Raw genomic sequence first — 19,142 nt, 5'->3', positions numbered from 1 at the left:
GCTAATGATATTATTTCCTCCACTGTTTATATGTTATGCAAGAACATTTAGAGAAGGAATTTTTAGAAGGGCGATTTTGTTTACTTTAACATTTAGCATCGTATATGTTTACTTGAGTGGAAGCCTGGAAGAAGTTGATGTTATGTCTTGGGTTTTATCATCTTTTATTCGGAAATGATAAAGGTCGCAACATGCGACCTTTAAGCCGTGTCACAGTGGTGACATGGCACGCCTATGTGTCATAAATGTATTTGGAAACTAAAATATTTAGATTATATAACTTTTATACATGTCATAAAAAAGGTAGGAAAATCTTAATATTTTAATTTACAAATTGAATAATGTAATTTTTTATTTCAGAAAAATAATTCTAATTTGTATAGGAAATTAGAAAAAAAAAACACTTTTAATTATTTATATGATATAGGAAATTAAAGTAAAAAATACATTTACTAATTTATACTTAGAAAATAAAAAATACAGTACATTAGAAAATAAAAAAAATAGGAAAATGATTTCGTCTTTATACAGTACTTGAATATTGGTTTATTAGGAAAATGAGATTTTTTTTTTTTTTTGAAGGAAAAGAAAACTAATCTAATGAGAAGATGATGCCTGATTGTGGTTTTGTTGGAAGACTTATTGGAATAATATCACATCTTTACGGAGCAACTGACTTCGTACTCCGCATTGGTTTGATAGCAACATCTGACTTCAAATTAATTAAGCGACATTCACATATTCACTGCACACATGAAATATTACCTAATCATTAAAATTAAAACATTATTTTAAAGTAATATATAATTATGAATATTTATTTACCTAAAATATATTATTAGATTATAAATTAGTGTATTTTTTTAACTAAATTGATGTATTTTTTTAATTGCACAAAGTAAGTAATTAGATTATAATTTTTATTTTTTTAATTTGTAATTTATAAGATAAAAGGAAATATATATTTACTATGAATATAATAAATATTTATTTCCTTATTTGTATCGACTGCCTTATTTATATATTTTCATAGTAAAAATATTGAATTGATAGTAAAAATAAATTGATGACGTGTAGCCTACATGGTGCTTATTTGTACCAATGAAATGCCGACACGTAAGATTGCGACAACATTTTGTTATCGCAACTTGCGATCTATATCATCGTCCTTACTTACTTATTATCTGTTACGAGGAAACTAAGTCAGGATCTTCATATGACTTCGAATGGAATTTGAAAGTTGTATGACTCTAGCTTGTGCCTTTTAATTTTCTCAATGAAGAATTTGGAACTTCGTATAACCCGATTTGACTGATAATCCTTCCACTGTCACTGCTACACTAATATTTGAAAATCTTCTTTTCCCATCTTATTAAAGTTGATATATTTTCATGTTTGGCTTGTGATTTAGATGGGCGTGGCCATCCTATTGACGCAAAGGCTAGAATTTGTCCAACTTGTTGAGGGATTGAGGGTAAGTTCAACTGGATTCATATAACCCTTTCTTATGTTTTTTGAGTGGGTCATTTGCTCATATCGGGATCACGTGTTTCAGTCACGAGAAAACCCCTACGATGTAATGTATTCATAAAAATCTACTGCCAGTGTAATTTGGTATTAAATAAACATTCTCTTTTGTGAACCAATTACTAAGCTGGCTGATTTACTTGTAAACTATGTCCCTTAGAATTCTATTGCAATATAGAAGCTAGGATACTAGGCTTATTAACCTAAGGCTTTTTACAGAAAATGCCTCTCACATCTTTTGTAAAAGTACCAATATTTTCCTTAGGTAATATATTAACATGCATTGTAATCAATATTACTCGCGATATTTTGTGAAGGTTGTCGGTGAATTAATTCAGTTTGGATAGTTTGTTGATTTGCTAACTATTTTGTTTACAAGGGGAAGTTTGAGATGGTTTGTTAGTTCTAATATTATACTGTATTATCATTTACTTGTGATTTGTATTATCAAATCGAACTTTAATATTACTTTTCTAACATTTATCACAAATTTATCGATGTCGTCTTTTACCTAACTTTTTTACGAAATTTTTTGTATACCTTGAGGATCGCGATCCAACAACTGGTTTTAGGGATGTCAGTGGGGCGGGTTTCGTGGGAGACTCGCCCCGCATCCGCCCCAAGTAGGCGGGGATGGAGGTAGGTTTGGCGGGTGATGGGGCGGGGATGGGTATAAAAACCGTACCCGCCATGGGTGATGGGGCGGGTGTGGATTTTTTGTTGAACCCGCCCCACCCCATCCCCACCCTCCTCATCCCCGCTCGCCCCGCTTCATACTCGCCATGGGTGATGAGGTGATTGTGGATTTACTTACATGTCTAGGTGATAATATGAATTTAGGTGAGATTTTTGAGTTTTTTGTTTGGATTTTTTTGTTATTACGGGTATTTTTTTCGATTATATATGTTACTTTAGTCATAAGGTATTTTCTTCTATAGTTAACTTTTATTACTCTGTATATATAGCAAATATTTGCTAAATAAGAAAAATTAGGCGGGTATGAAGCGGGGATGGATACCCGGTTGGTGGTGGGGCGGGGATGGATTTTAGCTTACACCCGTTGGGGCGGGGATGGGGATGAATTTTGTACCCGCCATGGGTGATGGGGCGGGGATGGGGATAAAAATTTTAGGTGGGGATGGAGATGGAGGGACCTACATCCGCACCCGCCCCGCCCCGCCCCATTGACATCCCTAACTGGTTTTAGATAAAAGGCCCTATTCGATTGAAACTCCCACTATGATTAACTTGGTCCGTATCAATGTGTTAAGGCACTTTAGAGTTTAGAGCAGCAAGAAGAGTAATTAAGGATGCCCCCTCCAAAGTGCCTCCTTTTAAGGATTAGACCTTTGTATATATTAAGGTTGAAATGTGCTTTTCTCTCTGTCTTAGAAACTTACTATACCTTTGCTTAGCAACAAGAGTAAGTTTGTTTCACTCTTTGGGATGTACACGGTCATTCACAAAGTACAATTTAAAACAGTTGCGAATGCTTTACTTTTTGCACTATTCTCATAATGTATTTTATTTATTTTTGATTTTAGGAAAAACATATTCATATGGGGACCTTGTTAGATTTTTCTATATTTTGAAAAATAATTTTTACTTATCAGTTATTAAATATATTAATTGTTTAATATATGTATTGGCAAACTTGAAAAACAAAATGTCTTAACTAAAATAAATTGTAGGAAGTATTTGATATAATCGAAAAATATCATGAAGAGCATTGAAAGAGGTCAGTGAGGAGCAAGTTGCGCAAACTTGGAAAAGTGAAGTTTGCCTAGAATTCTATCCAAATGGATACAGTATACTCCAACGCTTATCGTTCTTCTTGCTTCTCGTTTTCTATTTTTTTTGGTAGCACCCAGATCACCTTTAGGGATAATCCGGATTCGGGGTGAGTTTTGGGCGGATAGATTTCAGTCTCCTTTCAATCATTGTTGCTGGGGATCGAACGCGTGTCCTCCCTACCAATTTCAACCCCAACCACCATTGAACCAACAAACAATTCTACTCCTTTCTAATTTAACCCTTTTTCCACATTTTTACACATGTTTGTTAACTCTCTCTTATAAAATATAAATTTATTCACGGGTTTTTTTACACTCACTCACATTCTTATTTTACACCTATTTTTACACCTACACAGTTTTCTTAAAAAATTCCTAGGAAAAAGTTTAAAAATAAATTAATACTCCATGAAATGTTAATATATGAAAGGAGCATAAAAGTTGAAAAATAGGAGTTACGACATGGTATCTATCCGTAGAAAATAATTCCTGATAAATTATGTGAAGAAAGCGTATGACCTAAAAAATAACTAGATGGAGTTTTGGCAGACATATAAACAATGAAGTAAACTTCTAAGAAATGGGTTATACGCAGCCTCAATGGGTCATCGGATCGGTTACAAACGGTTTTATTCACATCGTATTCGGTTAATGTCGGGTCAATATTTCTATTCGGATTAGTTCAAATAACTTTGGTTCGCATAAAATTGGGTGATAACTTGTTTCGGATTAAAATCGAATTTGGATTGGTTCGGATAACTTTGGTTTGGATGAAGACGGGTAATAAATTGTTTAGGATAGAACTCAATATCTATTCGGGTAACTTCGGTTCAGGTTAATCTCGGGTTGGAACTGGTGCGAGTCTAAACGGTTTTGTATCCGTTTGATTTGGTTCGAATTGAATTTGGCTCGGGTGCATGTCGGATTTTGGTACAATTTTGACATGTTTACTTCGAGTACGGGTCATGTGCGGATCGGCTAAGTCTCGGATTTAGGTCAAATATGGAACAACGAGTCTCGGGTTAGGGTCAAGTTCGGATCAGACTTACCTCGAATTCGAGTCAATACGGATTGAGTTTGCAGTTCAAGTTTAGATCAAGTAAAGTTTGTATTCTTATGTTCTATTTATCGAGTGACTCACGAGTTCAGTATAAAATTCAGATCACATTATTATTCTAAGACTACATGCCAAGTAAAGATTTTGTCTCCAAATTATTTAATATGGAATAAATTTTCATATATCATGTTGGATTTACATAATTAATAGTTCTATTTTGTTAACTTGAGTCAAAGTAATAATCAGTAAATTGAATAGGATTCCGGTTAAATCTGATATGTTTCATCTCTGGTGGCTTTCGTTTATCAAGTTAATTCGAGTTGAATTATTTCGGATGTCTGATTAAATCGGGTCCAATTGACAATAATTCGGTTGAATACGGATTCGGGTCGACGGATTAAATCAAATATGGGGTTTTATCGGCCGAGTTGATTATGGTTGTTATCGGGTAAATCGATTTTCGAATTGCTAGGATCGGTCGCAGGTTCGCTTCGATTAAAAGTTAACGGATGTAGGTTACGAGTGTCCTTGGGTTGCTAGTGGTTTGGGTATTGCATGACGTGTTAAGTCGGATTTCGGATCGACAAATAATCAATTCGATTTTGAGATCTCTATTTCTCATATATATTCGAATCGATTGTTGATTGGTTCAATCGATTGTTGATTGGTTCAATCGATTTCTTAGGTGGGGTCACTTTTTAACATCCCTAAGTATACCGTACGATTACTTTGTTCATTTTTTAAAAGTCAAATTTTCTTTTAAAACCCGTCTCTTCAAGTTTCTATGTAAATTCATAACTCCGTATGTGGCAGCATTGGCCTAAGATAAAGACCTTTGTTATTGAGAAGCTACAGTAAATACTAAGAAGTTCGTATATGCATCAGCGGAAGCCCAATATTATTGGAAACACACTTCCGTCGAAAAAAAAAAAGTTGGAAACACAGAGAACACCTTACAACTTTATAGTTTCAAGAGACTCAACTGAAAGTTGGAATATTTACGACTACTCCTGAATATTCATAAAGATTACCCAACTAATTACAGAGTATTAAGTTACCAACTTGTCAAAGATGGCCTTTACCAAAGTGATGATAACAGATAACTCAAAGTAGAGTCAGACAATGGCCAATTGTTCACACACAAAAGTTGCACCTGCTATACAAGAACTTACTTCGTAGTCCGTATAAACAAATATAATGTTAGAACTACTCAAGCCGCTGCTTGAACACATCGTAGATAGCAATGATATGTACGGAACAATGAACGTGTAACTCGATAAACCGGGTTATGTGAAGTACTGAAAGCAACACACTTAACACACAAGAGGGGAAGAAAATAAAGGAAACAAGAGAATAGTACCAAGGAAAATGAACTGATTATATCAGCAAAGAAGATATTAACCCAACACAGGGTAAACTAGAGTTTCACATCTCATGAGTCATGACCCTTCTGTGAAATATAAAGAAAATTCAAACAAAGACATAAATTAGTTTCCATAGTGCAAAAGTGCAAAACATCATTGCATACTTATATAGTTGTATTCTAAAGGTGCTGATAACATTTATACCCGAAGACTCTATATACACATGGTATATGGCACAGGCCCAGGTTTGCAGCTGAGGACAGATCCCCAAATCGTCTAAATTGGTCGGTTGCAAAGCACTTTTCACCCGTAGAAAATACAGTTTTTTTTAGATTGTCTGCGTACGTTTTCAGATTCCATACCAGCAGACTTCCAACTTCAGATCCAGCAAAAAAACGATCCTGATTGAATTCATCACCATCCCAAGTACCATAAGGTCCCGGGTAGTTTTTGAATTCGACAACTTCTAGCTTCTGCAAAATCTTGCTGGATGGTTCAGGTAGTCCAATACGTCCGAGGCGTACCAAAGTCTCCACGGATCCATACTGCACGTTAGAAAACAAATCGAACGATTAGAAAAGACAAAATAATAAAAAATAAAAAATTGCAACAAGGTCTCCAGGATATGATATTGATCCTATCAATGGACATTGGACAGAGTAAAAGAACTTGCATCTAATTTTGCAGGAGCACCCATGACTACGACGAGATTCTCAAGTTTGTGACAACCCAAAAGCATGTAGGCTACTCCCGGGAACTCCCATCTATTCAGTCCGATCTCCAGGATGAGATGTTTGGCCTCAAAGGTTGGAGGTCTATTCCAGCGATGAACCTCTATTGATAGAACCTGCAGTCAAGGAAACACGACATTCAGAACAAACAAATACATGAATCAATAATTGAAGAACAGGACACATCATATAAGCAACATATTGTCCGACTTTTGGGCAACATCCAACTTAATTTGATTTACATACTAATGAACAGAAAATCATGAGATGCTCAATTAATGAACAAAAAGGACAAAAGTAATCCATACCTGAATGCACCAGCTACTCAAAGTAAGCACTTCAGCAGTCACTAACTTCCCTAGAAGCCCCAAAAAGTTCTGTGTATAATTTCCCCTAATTCCTGAACTAAAGACTTTTACTGCTTCAAGTCTAGGTTCCATTTGATCAAGTCGAAATATTGCTTCAGAACAGGATAGAGTTCCTTTCATCTGATATCCTTTTCTAGGCAAGGCTGATGCAAATTCTATTGTTTTTACATTTGCAGCTCTAATACTACAGGAGTATGGTGTGTTTTGGGGCCCAGTAAACTCCTCCCGTATTACCAAATGAAGAATATTAGAGTTTGCAGCAATAACAATATTCAGGTCAGAACTTGGATTGCAATTGCTAAGACAGAGCAGAGCAAGAGAAGGACAATTGCTAGTAATCTTCTCCACTGAGTCTTCACCAAGTTTGACCTGCTCAAGGAAAAGTTCACCTAGAGCCATGAAGCACAAAGGAGGAAGTGTTTCCAGTTTCAGTGACTTCAAACTCAATTTAACCAATGACGAAAACTGTTTTACAAGTTCAGGTTTAAGGACAAATGAGTACCGTCTCCTCCACTTAATGTTGTCAGTCTTAGCATTGAAATCCATATATAGCTCTTCCACATTTTTCGAACTAGCATAATCCATCAATAACTTAATATCAGTTAACATAGTTTTGTCATAACGAAGAGAGGCACTTAGACGATGGATAGTTTGTTGCCGAACATCACTGAAACCTTTGATCAACAATGGCAAGACATCATTACCAGATTTCTGGAACAACTTGTAACCTAATTTAACGCTCCTATTGGGCTTCTGGAACAACTTGTAACCTAATTCAACGTTCCTCTTGTGCCTCCATAGGCCGTTCCACCTTTTTGATAAAAGGGAGGTACGCCCTGCTTCTTCCATAGGAAGTTTGTCTAGCATATGTATAAGAATATCATCGTGAAGCTTGCTGATATAATCCGGCCCACTAATGTCATCCAAGATTGCTGAACTTCTTGGGTATTTCAAACTCGGTTGAAGGCAATCCATCAGAAAGAATAAATAGCTGTTTAAGGAACAAACAGAATGCTCAGTAGAGAAATAACAGAGACCAATATTGTGTTTTCTAAAAATATAATTGGATGAATGAATGAATCACATCACTCACCGTAAATTGGAAACTCCAGACATATTTTCAAGTAGAAGTATGAAGGTTGAAGTTATCATCCTAATACTACTAGATGGATAAGCGATTTAATCTCAATTTATGTAAATAGAGCAAACTTATATAATAATACCCAACAACTGCAATGATTCTGAACAAGATTACGACCTACATACTCCAATAAAGCTTTTTCATAATAAATAAAAAGCTTTCCACGCTTCATTTCTTCCAAAATGAATGGGAACACAGCTCCATAATTAAACAACAAATTTGATTCTCCTGTCAATTAATTAAAGAATTTCCCAAACCAAACTAAGACACATCCAACAAAAGGGATACGTAAGGGTGAGTTCTATTCACCTGATATTCACTTATTTGAACTTACTAGAACTTATCAAAATTAACTAAAACTTATTTTAGATGTAAAATGAACTTGGATAGGTCATAGCCCTATTTTACCTGGACTTTATGTCATATGAACTTATTGCCACTGAAATAAGTGGGAATAACGTGAACATAATAGGCCTAAATTTAATATCAACAGTCAAACAGATGAGGACAAATAGAGCCCTTCTTCCTTTCTAGGGAGCTAAATTGCACAAAAACACAGTTCAACACACCTCCCCACCAACCCCTTCCCAACCCAAAACACACACAAACGACTTAACGAGAGAACCACCCTGCCAGCTCGGCTAGAATGAAAAGAAAGTTAGACGAACACGTACAATCAATAAACCCTCCTCCTTAAATCATAAGAACACTTGTGCTTCTGGAAGCCAATTGTTAGAGACTTAGAATGACTGATACTACTTGGCCATTTAAGGCCCTGCTACAAGCGAAACTCATCAAAGAAATTAGGCAAAAGGTAGAATTCATCATCAACTTACACAAGTGAGCATAACAAGCATATATACAAAAAGAAAATTCCAACTATATCATCAGCGAGACCTAGTAACATTTAATGTTCTTTGATTAAGCAGCTTCAATTTACTGTGAACCAATTATGCCACATTGACTCATATGTCTCATCAAAGAATGTGAGTCTTTACAGGACCGGAAAATACCATCTATATTGAAATTAAAGCACGCAGATAACGAACTACTGTGTATAAGAATGAAAAATGAGAGGGATGATACGAAATACGTAGTACAAGGTTGTAAAGAACAAATCGACACAAAAAGGACAAATGATCATGGATATGAGGATTGTGTCTTACCTATGTTAACTCTGACTTCTGTGCTGATCTTGGTCTGTATCAGCTGCGCTGATCTGTTTCGACTATGCAATGAAATGAGGAGAGAGTATGTGAAATTTAGCCCTAATACCCTATATAAAATAAATTATGCAGCTATAATTGGAAGAATATCATGAATGATTATTTTCCAATTATAATCATTGAATCTTGACCGTTGGGAAAACAAAGGTATGATCTGATATTCATAACATCTTTTAACGCATAGCTGCCGGTCTTACACGTGTTAATAAAAATTTCGAATTTAAAAGTGAGATAAAGAGCCTACAACAATTAAATTAAATAAAACAACAGGAGGAGACACCCAATAATAGAGAATAGAATTTGGCAGCTTAGCCATCTGATATCTGTTGGAATCTGAGATACATGGTAAGATGTGTTTGACAAACCTTCTTACCCTATCTTGGATGAAATAACTACCACCCCTCCGTACTAAAGCAAAGAGACCTTAACAGATAAGAACCAGTCACCTCCCTTGTATAAATGCTCACAAATACTCCAATAGATAGTTTGAGCCATTTAAGCACCTGGTAAGTAATACACACATATTCCCTATTTCTGTTTTACAACTATGCTAAATCCTTTAACGGTATGTTAATGTTAGAGGATCCAATTGCCATAAAAGTAACATAAATAAGAACTGTGCAGTAAGCATGAATCATAACAAGCAACAACTACTACCTGCAACCGCTTGAAGATATCCCACTCACATTCTTGCAGCAGCAGTCACCTTTTAGCGCTTGGATACATGAAGATCAGAATCAAAGATCCAACAGCAAGTGTTTAATATTGTAGGAGGACTGCTATCATGAATTACAAAGCAAAAGCAAAAGCAATTGAAATTTCAACATGATAATTGATCTATCTATTATTATGTACGGAATGACAATCTAAAAGCTATCTTTAAATTATACTGTTTTTCTCTTATATCATCTGAGAGTCTGAGACATTCTTCCAACATGGACAGTAACTTGCTTACACTGTGCCTGTGAAATGACCTACAGAAAAATGTATGTAGGGCGCATCACCTTCCACTGATAAACACTGCATAGTGCACAAAGAGATACTAGTCTACACATGAATATATCTTAACTTGTTGGAACCATAGTACACACAGAATGTTTCAGATATGACATGACAAGATTTTAGGAAGCCATAGATCTAACACAAAGCATGAGAAGATCATCAAATCACAGAAAAGGTGGGCTGACAATATTATAATAAAACATACACATAGGGTAATTGACAATTTCCATTCTACAAGAGCCTCCATGCCAATATGTAGCAGATAATGAATAAGCATGCATGCTGTCACCAGTGTAAAATCTTATTGCATCAAAGTGAAAGTTGCAATTTAATGGATGACAAACAGATCAGTTACAATAAAACACACGGATTAAGAAGATAACCAACTCCTGATATTTCTACACTAAATGGTAGCTTTGAATGAATACAATTTTCAGCAGTGATCAAAGAATCCACTAAAGAAACTTTGATCTACTTGCACTTGAAATTTTCTCCCAGTTGTACACCGAACCTAGAAACTGAAGCTGTATATTAGCACACATATTTGGTGGCAACAGGCGAGGTTGAAAAATCAATGCAAAAAACATTTGAGCCGTGATGCAACAAGTATAAAAGAAATTGAAACTGAATGACTGGTAACCTGCAGCAAAACAAGAAACATAAAAGGATTTAGGAGTTTCCCACAATGTTCTGTGCTACTTATTGAATCACACTATTATATCGATGACTTCAACAATATGTTTGGATAATAATGTTGGAGGCAAGCATAGGGAACAAAGAAGAGGGAAGGGGAGATAAGGTGAAGATTCCAAATCTTTCCAACTTTGGAAGAATTTAATTCAATAGAAAGGGAATGATTATGGATTCCTCCTATTCCATGGCCTCTCCTTCGCCAACCTTATATCAAACAAGGGGCAACAGACCCCCTTTCTCTTCCTCGAGTTCCTCCCCTTCGATTCTATCCAAAAAAAATTCATTCAAAAAACTATGAGCAACAGATAAAAGTGTTGTGTAATTCTCAGTCTTTTGAAGACCGGATCATAACAAAGTACACATTCTGCACTACACTTATAGACAGGAGCAGAAATTTTTTTTTGGTTGGCTAGTTTTATGATAGCCCTAAGGAAAAAAAATCCAAGTTTCTGCCACCTTTTTTGCAGGTTAGGCTGAAGGGAAAGTAGAGGAGGAACACTTACAAGAATGTTTGTGGAGTGGTGACAGCGGCACATTACAGGAAAGCAGGATTACCACTAAAACTGTCTCGTACTCCCTCCGTCCCTTGTTGTTTGCCCCATTTGCTATTTTGGTCCGTCCCCAAAAGATTGCCCCATTACAAAAATGAACATGGGACCACAATTTTACTCTACATAAACACATTTGTCCCACCACTTTTGTCTTTCTCAATTCCACCCAACCCAATTATTAATAATCATTTTTAGGACATGGGGCAAACAATAAGGGACGGAGGGAGTAGTAACTAAGTAACAATATGAATGGCAGAAACAAGAGAAGTTTATAATTACAATGGTAAAGTCGGAAGAAGACATTATGGAAGTACGATATGCTTGAAAATGTTATCTGTCTGCACAGCTACAAAAATAAAGAAATACCCGCCTCACAATTTTTAGACTCATGTCACACTCAATTAGCTCAACACAAGCAAATGTCTCCATCTTATTTTCAAATATACGTTACCACATGACAACAAATACACCCCCAAAAAACAGAAAGGCATCCTCACATAGGACTGGTACAATCTATTATTTTCTTGCCTGCAGCTGGAGCCCAAATAGACCTCTCGAATTACTTATGCTAAAACCTGCATCACACCTGCCAGTTAAGAAGCTTCTGCAAGATTTTGCTGATTGCATTCCTTTTTCACATGAGAACGTCAGGGTCCAATTTTTTTTGGATAGCAGTTGCCGCCTACAGATACATTTCAAATCATTATTGTCAGTTAGCAAGTCCAGAGTACATGCCCAACAAGTGCACTACATTGCACAGATTAGAATCGCAATTTCTCACCTCAACGTTTCCGATTTTAAACAAATAAGTCATTTCCTCCTTCATCCGAGCTTGGTCTTTCATTGCTTGTGCCTAAGATTCCAGCCACAAAATGGAAAAAAGAAAAACAATGAAACCAAAAGAATGGAAAAAAAAAAAGAATTAGCAAGCAGAAAATGCCAATATTAAGTATTTGGATAGTAAAAGACAATAAAATGCATTAGCAAGCAGAAAATCCCCGTATTAGCAACTGAGACTAACCATGCCACTCTTCATGGCATCCTTCAATGCCTCCACTTCTTGTTCCTTTTGTTTCTCACGTACTTGCATCATTTCTTGCCTGCAATAAAGAGACAATCAGAGAATTTCCGTTCATTAAACATGTATGAAAATTGTCATGTAAGAATAGTTAGGGAAATAAAGAGTGCTACTAATTCCAGAAGTGAAAAAGGTGGAAAGTCACTTAACCCTCATGACAGCTAATATTACAGCAAGACAAACAGCTATAAGTTTTGAAAATGCCAAATTACAAGATTACAAGAATGAAAGTATGTTGAAGGGGCAATACATACCGACGCTGTTCTTCATCATTAAATACAGTGCGCTCTGTTTCCACGACCTTTTTGAAACCCTTTTTCATCACTTTTTCAATTTTATTTCGGTGATAAACATCAAGGTCATAGTACCTGCAGCACAATCGAAAACTTAGGTAAGAAATGCATTTTACATATCCCATACCACTGGAAGTGGAAACACTTTTAGGAGGAGTATGATGCATCGACATCCGGGGATTACTGGGTTCAGTATTTTGAAAAAAATATATGCATAATAACAAGGAAATAAAATCGTAAAAACCTTTACCAAAAAAACTTATCAAGAATTGCACAAGGATTTTAGTGAATGAAAGAACATAACCCAGAAACTGAATGCGTGTGTTACACTTTCCACTTTCCTCACACTACCAACCATTTAATCAAATTGAGGGTGTGAACTTTGTAGGCACTAAATAATACGATATCAATCGAGGGGAGAAAATCGAAATCTCCTCATAAACACTTGATTAATTTGTTTTCGCTATTTGGCTATTTGTTCTACATAGTATTTGCATTGTCCATGGTAAATACAATCCTGACAATATCTTATACGAAGTATACCATTAATTTTATTCATAAAAGTTAATCTAAGATCCACTATTTTCAAATGGACAGAGATAGTAAATACTGACATAATAAGTAATTTAAGTGGTGGAGGGGCAATATAGTTATCCTCACATCTCTAACCTTATAGATACGAGATTCGAGTTTTCACAGCTCATGAGTTAAGCTTATTATTATCTTATGTTTGAACCCGTGTGCTGAAAATCATGGATATGGTGATATGCCAATTGTGTGATGCTTCAGAAGAATATGAAATAAACATATAAAAATATAGGATCGAGGGTTTTCCTGAAACAGTTTTATCCTCTGGTGAGTGTTTCATGGAATCCATACAAGCAAACAATTGAATGAAAAAAAAGAAAAAAAGAAGAATACTCACTTTTTGGAAGGGAAGGTACCCGTATTGTAGTCCTCCATGTATCTGTTCAAGAATCTGAAGTTAAATTTGTGTACCCCAGTTGTTAACTAGCTGAGCATTGTTCGAAAGTATAACTTACTCCTTAAACATTTTCTTCTCTTCCCAGTTAGGTAGGCTTTCAAGATTCACCTGAGAAAGAATTCAAAATGTCCAATTATTGCCCCCAAATTTGCAAATAAATATTTTAACTTCTAACTAGTCCCCAATAAGACAACTTTACACTACAATACTTCCATGAAATAAGCACACCCTATATGGCTGTATTTATGCACACACATGATATTTAGCAAATAAATCAGCATTAATATCTCCATCGAAAGCTAAAGGAATTTTGCTTGGAACATGGATTGTTCTGGTACGCAGAACATATACAAAAAAGGAGATCGCTTTCAATCATTGACTGGAGAACACTAGGTCTGAAAATTAATTATTAACTACAATTGAATTGTATAAAAAAAAAAATTCCACCATTTAAATTATTGATATACAGTGTAAATTGTGTTATCCCAAATTATAAAGAAATGAACAGTCTAGTATCTCATATTCCCCCATCATATAATTAGTGAGACATAGATGGCCCATGAACTGTTAAATTCATTGAAACACTCCTGAGCTGATTAGGATTCATTGTCATCCACAAATCAAATCAATAGACCACAGTTCAAATCAATACCAAGCACGTAATCGAGAAAAAAGAAACCTCATACTTTTTAGGGAATAAATGCAACTTACATCAACCAGCAAGAACACGAGTTGGGATCTTGGGGCTATTCCGATAAGTCTATGTACCAAAACAAGATAATTAATATTGAGCCAAGACAAGAGCTGCAGGCTACTGTGCGTTCAAGTTTGGATGCTTTTGGTAGATGTTTCCAAGTGAAACATTACCATGTCACGTGGAGCAGTGGAATACAAGTCTATATAGGAAGCTTGGTTGGCAAGTATTATCTTGTTTATTATTAGTTTCCTAGTTTACTTAATGTTAACTAGGAAGCTAGTAGCATATTGTTATGTACCAATCTCAAGAGTTATTTAGGCTTGGGGAGCAAGTATAATTCTAGAAGATGTGGGTTTCGAGTTTAGCCTATAAAGAGGGTTTAAGCCTAGCTAGAAAATACAGTACAGTTGGTGAGAGGAATCATCAAGACGGTTAGGTGAGGAAATCCAAATTCCCTCCTCAACATTTGTCTCATTATTACTGTTATTTTACCATTTATTCCACATTGTACCGGTAGGGTTCGTTCCTAATCGTTGGTGATACGTAGTTTATAACACACACGCATTAGAAGAGTGGCTGAAAAATCAGGGCACAAAGAGTCTACTTAAGGCCTTAGCTATCCATTTGATGGTAATAATAACTTCAATAAGTAATAGTAACTGTATAAGAAGAAAAAAAATATCACATAAAAACATCTCTTTAAAAATTGGAACCTCGGACATGTACCAAGATGTGAGGTACAACTGTAGAAAAGAACAACAATGATTTTCAAGAGGAAAGCAACGTGATTTACTATCTCTGTTCAATAAGGGATGTCTTGAGGTGGCGTCAAAAACTGGGAGTTCCCTCATTACCCTTAGTTAATTAAATAAATAATACAAGCTTTGGAAAAAAAAATTACTAAAGATTGTTTATTTGCTTGCATAAATAATTAGCTATGGTTAATAGGAAATATTGTAGGAAACTTTTTGTACTTTTTTACATAAAATGTGGATTTTTTACTTTTTAAGAGGAGATCGGATTTATACATTTATGTTTATGAATATATTTTAGATGTATCATGCACTATGTACTATATATAATCATTACTTGCCATTTATTTTCAATGATGCAATTCTTTTTGATAGAATATTGATTTTTTTATGTAACTGACGCACACATCTCGTGCAAATAGGACTAGTATGGTTACAATGCTATATGCCAAGAATGCTTACACCATACTACCGTAGCATTGTGTTTTAGAGAACTTTCCAACAAGACAAGACTTGTAACAACAAAGGAAACTATTAGCAAACCAAAGGCAACATGTTGGATGATCGAATCATCAAAAAGAAAAGAACGCGTCTCATATAGTCAAAACATAAACAATTTGGCTGACAGCCATTAGTATTATAAGAAATACAAATAGATCCCTATCTATAATCCCAACTAGGAAAGGTATAAGTACCTGCTTCACTTCAGATAACCATGCTGTGAATTCTGGTCGTTTGTTCCTACAAGCAGCAAATGATTCAATGACTCATACCACAAAATGTAAACAGAAGCTTAATAAAGTAGTAACTAGTAAGTAGTATCAAAACTGAAAACAAACTCTACTATGACCGACAATTATTTAAAAAGGTGAAAGGAAAGTTTCACAGTAGGCTCTGTTTGCCTGGCCAATTACCACTAATATTTTATTGTGTGCCACAAGTTGAGACTCAGCAATGCTTGTTACTCAGATTAGGCTACTAGTGTAGAATACAGATATCAATCCAGGTTTAGGCTCGACAATTTTACGAAAATATTGTAATTTATTAGATCAATGAAAAGTGTCATGTGTTCACACATACACATTCGATTGGGATGATTTGGAGTATCAAGTATTTTTCATAGGTACCTAAAGTCAAATAAAGTGTTTGAGCTACAAAACAACACTGCGACTCCCAAGCTTCATAACGTAATTGTTGGGACAGTAGAAGTAGGAACACTGTGAGCCATAAAATCTCTTAGAGGACAAATTTGTTGGGACAGAGGAACCAACTAGCAGGGGCCGGGGGTGTATTGGGTGGATTGATGCAAAATTCTCTGCTTTTTTTTTCTTTATGAAAATATTGCTGCTGCAGTTGGCTTGCTTATATCTTCAAGGAGTTGTGACATTACAGTTGGTGGCCTTAAGTAACTAATCAGTCAAGTTATCTCTCAAATAGCTATAGCTAAGCCGAGCTTCAATAATATCTCCCTAGCTCGCGCTTACATTTAATCTCACCCCTTCATTGGTATTTGTTTGCAAAGATTGCTCCAGTAACAGCACACCGTCCAGAAGCCTGAGTTTGCCTAACTTAATTCCTACTCCTAGACGCTCAAACTCCCTTTTGTTCCAAGTCAGGACTGGAACAAGACAACTGATTCAAAAATCATAAAAACCTCCAAAGAAAATCTTCTTATTTATCCTCAAACCAACATTACCAAATCGCAATTGTTTCGAAACAGACAGTGGAATAGTGGATTAATCCATTGCACTCAATTGACCTCTAACAATCTACTACAAAGAGATAGTAAGAGACCCAACCAACTTACAAGACAACAACAAAAACTCCCCTGGTCTCAATACTCTCAACTACTATATCAAAAAAAAAAGTAAAAAATACATCCGGGGTGACTTTTTTGGTTGCCAACTCTACAATTGGGCCCTCTGCTTAGTCCATACAAGCCATCCAGAAACACCTTAACCAGAGCCTTAGACTTCCAAAGAAACATGGGAAAAGGGAAATAGTTGTGAAGTTTTACCAAATGTTTATTTATATGGTGAAAAATAAAACAAAGAGAACAGCTTGTCTTTAAGCAGATTAGGCCATTACACATTAACCCAGTTCCCCTCCTTTGCCAAATATTTATTAAGACTCGCATAATTTGAGCTTTTAAAAAAGCAATTCGTCATTTCCGACAATATTTTCAAAAACACACATCTTTTCAACAATCAACAGCTCCAAAAACCAAAGTGGAAATCTATTGCGATGACAACCCTAATTTCCATAAATCAATAAATCAGCACTCTGAACAAATTAAGCAACAAAAGGCAAATTTGCCAAAAAGGCCCTTTTATAATTCAAATTTTGAGAGAAAGGACCTTATATAATTTTTTTGTGAAATCACACCTTAGTGTAAATTTTTTTTGCGAGAAAGGACCTAAGGGAAGTGGTTCTAGCAACAATGCGTCATTTTAGACAACATTTTTGCAAAATCACTACTTCTCAACAATAAATAACTCCCAAAACTAACCAAATACTTCCTACAACTGTAACCCTAATTTCCTCTAAGCAACAAATCTCCACTCCTTCAATAGGGTTTAGGAACAAAAACCCTGAACCTAAATTGAAAATTGAAAAGGCAGAACAATAATAGGAATCATACCACATTAATCGTCCAAAAAATCTACAATCCTAAAACACTAATCATCAAAATATCTGAATAAACTTTCGAACCACATATGAATAAAAACCCTAACGCTAAAATTGAAAAGGCAGAATAATAATCAGAAATCATACCACATATCAACTTCTCTAACAATCCCATACTTTCCCCAAGAACTAGTAACAGCTCCAGTCTTCCCCTTCTCCTTCTTCTTGCTCTTATCCTTCTTCTTTTTCTTCCTCTTATCATAGTCATCATCATCCTCCCCTCTTTTCCTCTTCTTCTTCTCTTTCTCTCTCCTCCTCATTTTCCTCTCCTTCACCTTCTCCTCTCTCCTCTTCCTCTCTCTCCTCTTCCTCCTCCTCCTCCTCCTCTCCTCCTCACTTTCGCTTTCACTACTCTCGGAACCCGACTCAGAAGACGAGTCCGACTCAGTATCCGAATCCGATTCAGAATCAGAGCTGTATCGTCTTCTCCGACTTCTCGAAGATGACGAACTTCGCTTGCTCCTCTTGCTACTGTGCTTCTTCATAGGTTGCTGACCTTCGGAATCCATGGTTGATTCGGTATTGTCGCCGGATTCCTCTGCGTTTCGTTTGGATTTTTTGTCGTCGTGTCGTTCAACGACGACGCCTCTGTCTTCTCTCTCGTGTTTTTCTCTCCTCGAATCCCTGTCGCTCGCCATTTTTGGGGGCTTCCTGGGTTTGAATTGAAGAGTCTGTGAAGTTGTAAAGTGAAAGATGCCGCGAGAAATTATATGTATCCGTCGGTTTGCGAGTCGGGAGCCTCTAAACTCAAATTCGTGTTCCAAGCCCCAACTGAGAAATTCCGAGTTACTGTCATTGATTAGCCATTTGTAAATATATGGCCGGAAAATAAAAGGTGTTATAATTTTTCAATTGGTTGTAACTTGTAAATGAACCAATACGTTCGTTAATAACTCGCGAACAGGTTCGGTCAAATCTCATTTATTAATTAATGAATAAGTTTGAATAAAAAAATTAGGCTCGAAAATTAAACGACTCAAGGTCGAACAACATTACGTTCAACTCGTTAATGTTCACGAGCACTCGTTTACAGCTCATTAATTACTCGTTTATAAGCTCGTTTATATGCCCGTTTATAACTCGTTTAAGCTCGAAAAAGTAATTTAGTGGAATAAAATACAAGCTTTTAAAAAAAATATATGACCCTTAAATGTCAAGAAAAATGTATAAAATGGAAGAGAATATATCATGTAGTA

General features: G+C 35.7%; 2 protein-coding genes across 3 annotated transcripts; both read right to left on the bottom strand.

Annotated features, from left to right (window-relative positions):
• Positions 1–5,731: 5,731 nt before the first annotated feature.
• LOC110797415 (F-box/LRR-repeat protein At5g02910) lies at positions 5,732–11,547 on the bottom strand. Of its 2 annotated transcripts, XM_022002530.2 has the most exons (5): positions 9,865–11,547; positions 9,148–9,209; positions 6,781–7,831; positions 6,415–6,588; positions 5,732–6,286 (listed from the first exon to the last, which is right to left on the bottom strand). In XM_022002530.2, exons 3-5 carry the CDS (start codon positions 7,813–7,815, stop codon positions 5,921–5,923), a joined length of 1,575 nt encoding a protein of 524 aa, XP_021858222.2. In that variant the 5' UTR covers positions 7,816–7,831; positions 9,148–9,209; positions 9,865–11,547; the 3' UTR covers positions 5,732–5,920. The 2 variants fall into 2 exon arrangements, with proteins under 2 accessions (XP_021858222.2, XP_021858221.2); XM_022002529.2 differs by having other exon boundaries at positions 9,148–11,547.
• A 195-nt stretch (positions 11,548–11,742) lies between these two features.
• Positions 11,743–18,745, bottom strand: LOC110797416 (uncharacterized). The gene is made up of 8 exons (XM_022002532.2): positions 18,034–18,745; positions 15,954–15,999; positions 13,868–13,917; positions 13,750–13,791; positions 12,786–12,899; positions 12,475–12,553; positions 12,235–12,306; positions 11,743–12,135 (listed from the first exon to the last, which is right to left on the bottom strand). Exons 1-8 carry the CDS (start codon positions 18,582–18,584, stop codon positions 12,088–12,090), a joined length of 1,002 nt encoding a protein of 333 aa, XP_021858224.2. The 5' UTR covers positions 18,585–18,745; the 3' UTR covers positions 11,743–12,087.
• Positions 18,746–19,142: the final 397 nt, after the last annotated feature.

The sequence above is a fragment of the Spinacia oleracea genome, chromosome 4 (assembly GCF_020520425.1).
Source record: "Spinacia oleracea cultivar Varoflay chromosome 4, BTI_SOV_V1, whole genome shotgun sequence".
Classification (NCBI taxonomy): Eukaryota; Viridiplantae; Streptophyta; class Magnoliopsida; order Caryophyllales; family Amaranthaceae; genus Spinacia; species Spinacia oleracea.
Note: the sequence above shows the minus strand (reverse complement) of the source record. Positions and strands in the feature narration are given on the sequence as shown.

Excerpts from the sequence above, each read along its gene's own strand:
- LOC110797415 (XM_022002529.2), bottom strand. The coding sequence starts at position 7,815 with ATGGATTGCCTTCAACCGAGTTTGAAATACCCAAGAAGTTCAGCAATC. Across the intron at positions 6,589-6,780 it reads TGAGTAGCTGGTGCATTCAG|GTTCTATCAATAGAGGTTCA; the intron begins GTATGGATTACT and ends CCTTGACTGCAG. Across the intron at positions 6,287-6,414 it reads GTGCTCCTGCAAAATTAGAT|TATGGATCCGTGGAGACTTT; the intron begins GCAAGTTCTTTT and ends TCTAACGTGCAG.
- LOC110797416 (XM_022002532.2), bottom strand. The coding sequence starts at position 18,584 with ATGGCGAGCGACAGGGATTCGAGGAGAGAAAAACACGAGAGAGAAGAC. Across the intron at positions 13,792-13,867 it reads GAGAAGAAAATGTTTAAGGA|ATACATGGAGGACTACAATA; the intron begins GTAAGTTATACT and ends ATTCTTGAACAG. Across the intron at positions 12,900-13,749 it reads GGTACCTTCCCTTCCAAAAA|GTACTATGACCTTGATGTTT; the intron begins GTGAGTATTCTT and ends ATTGTGCTGCAG.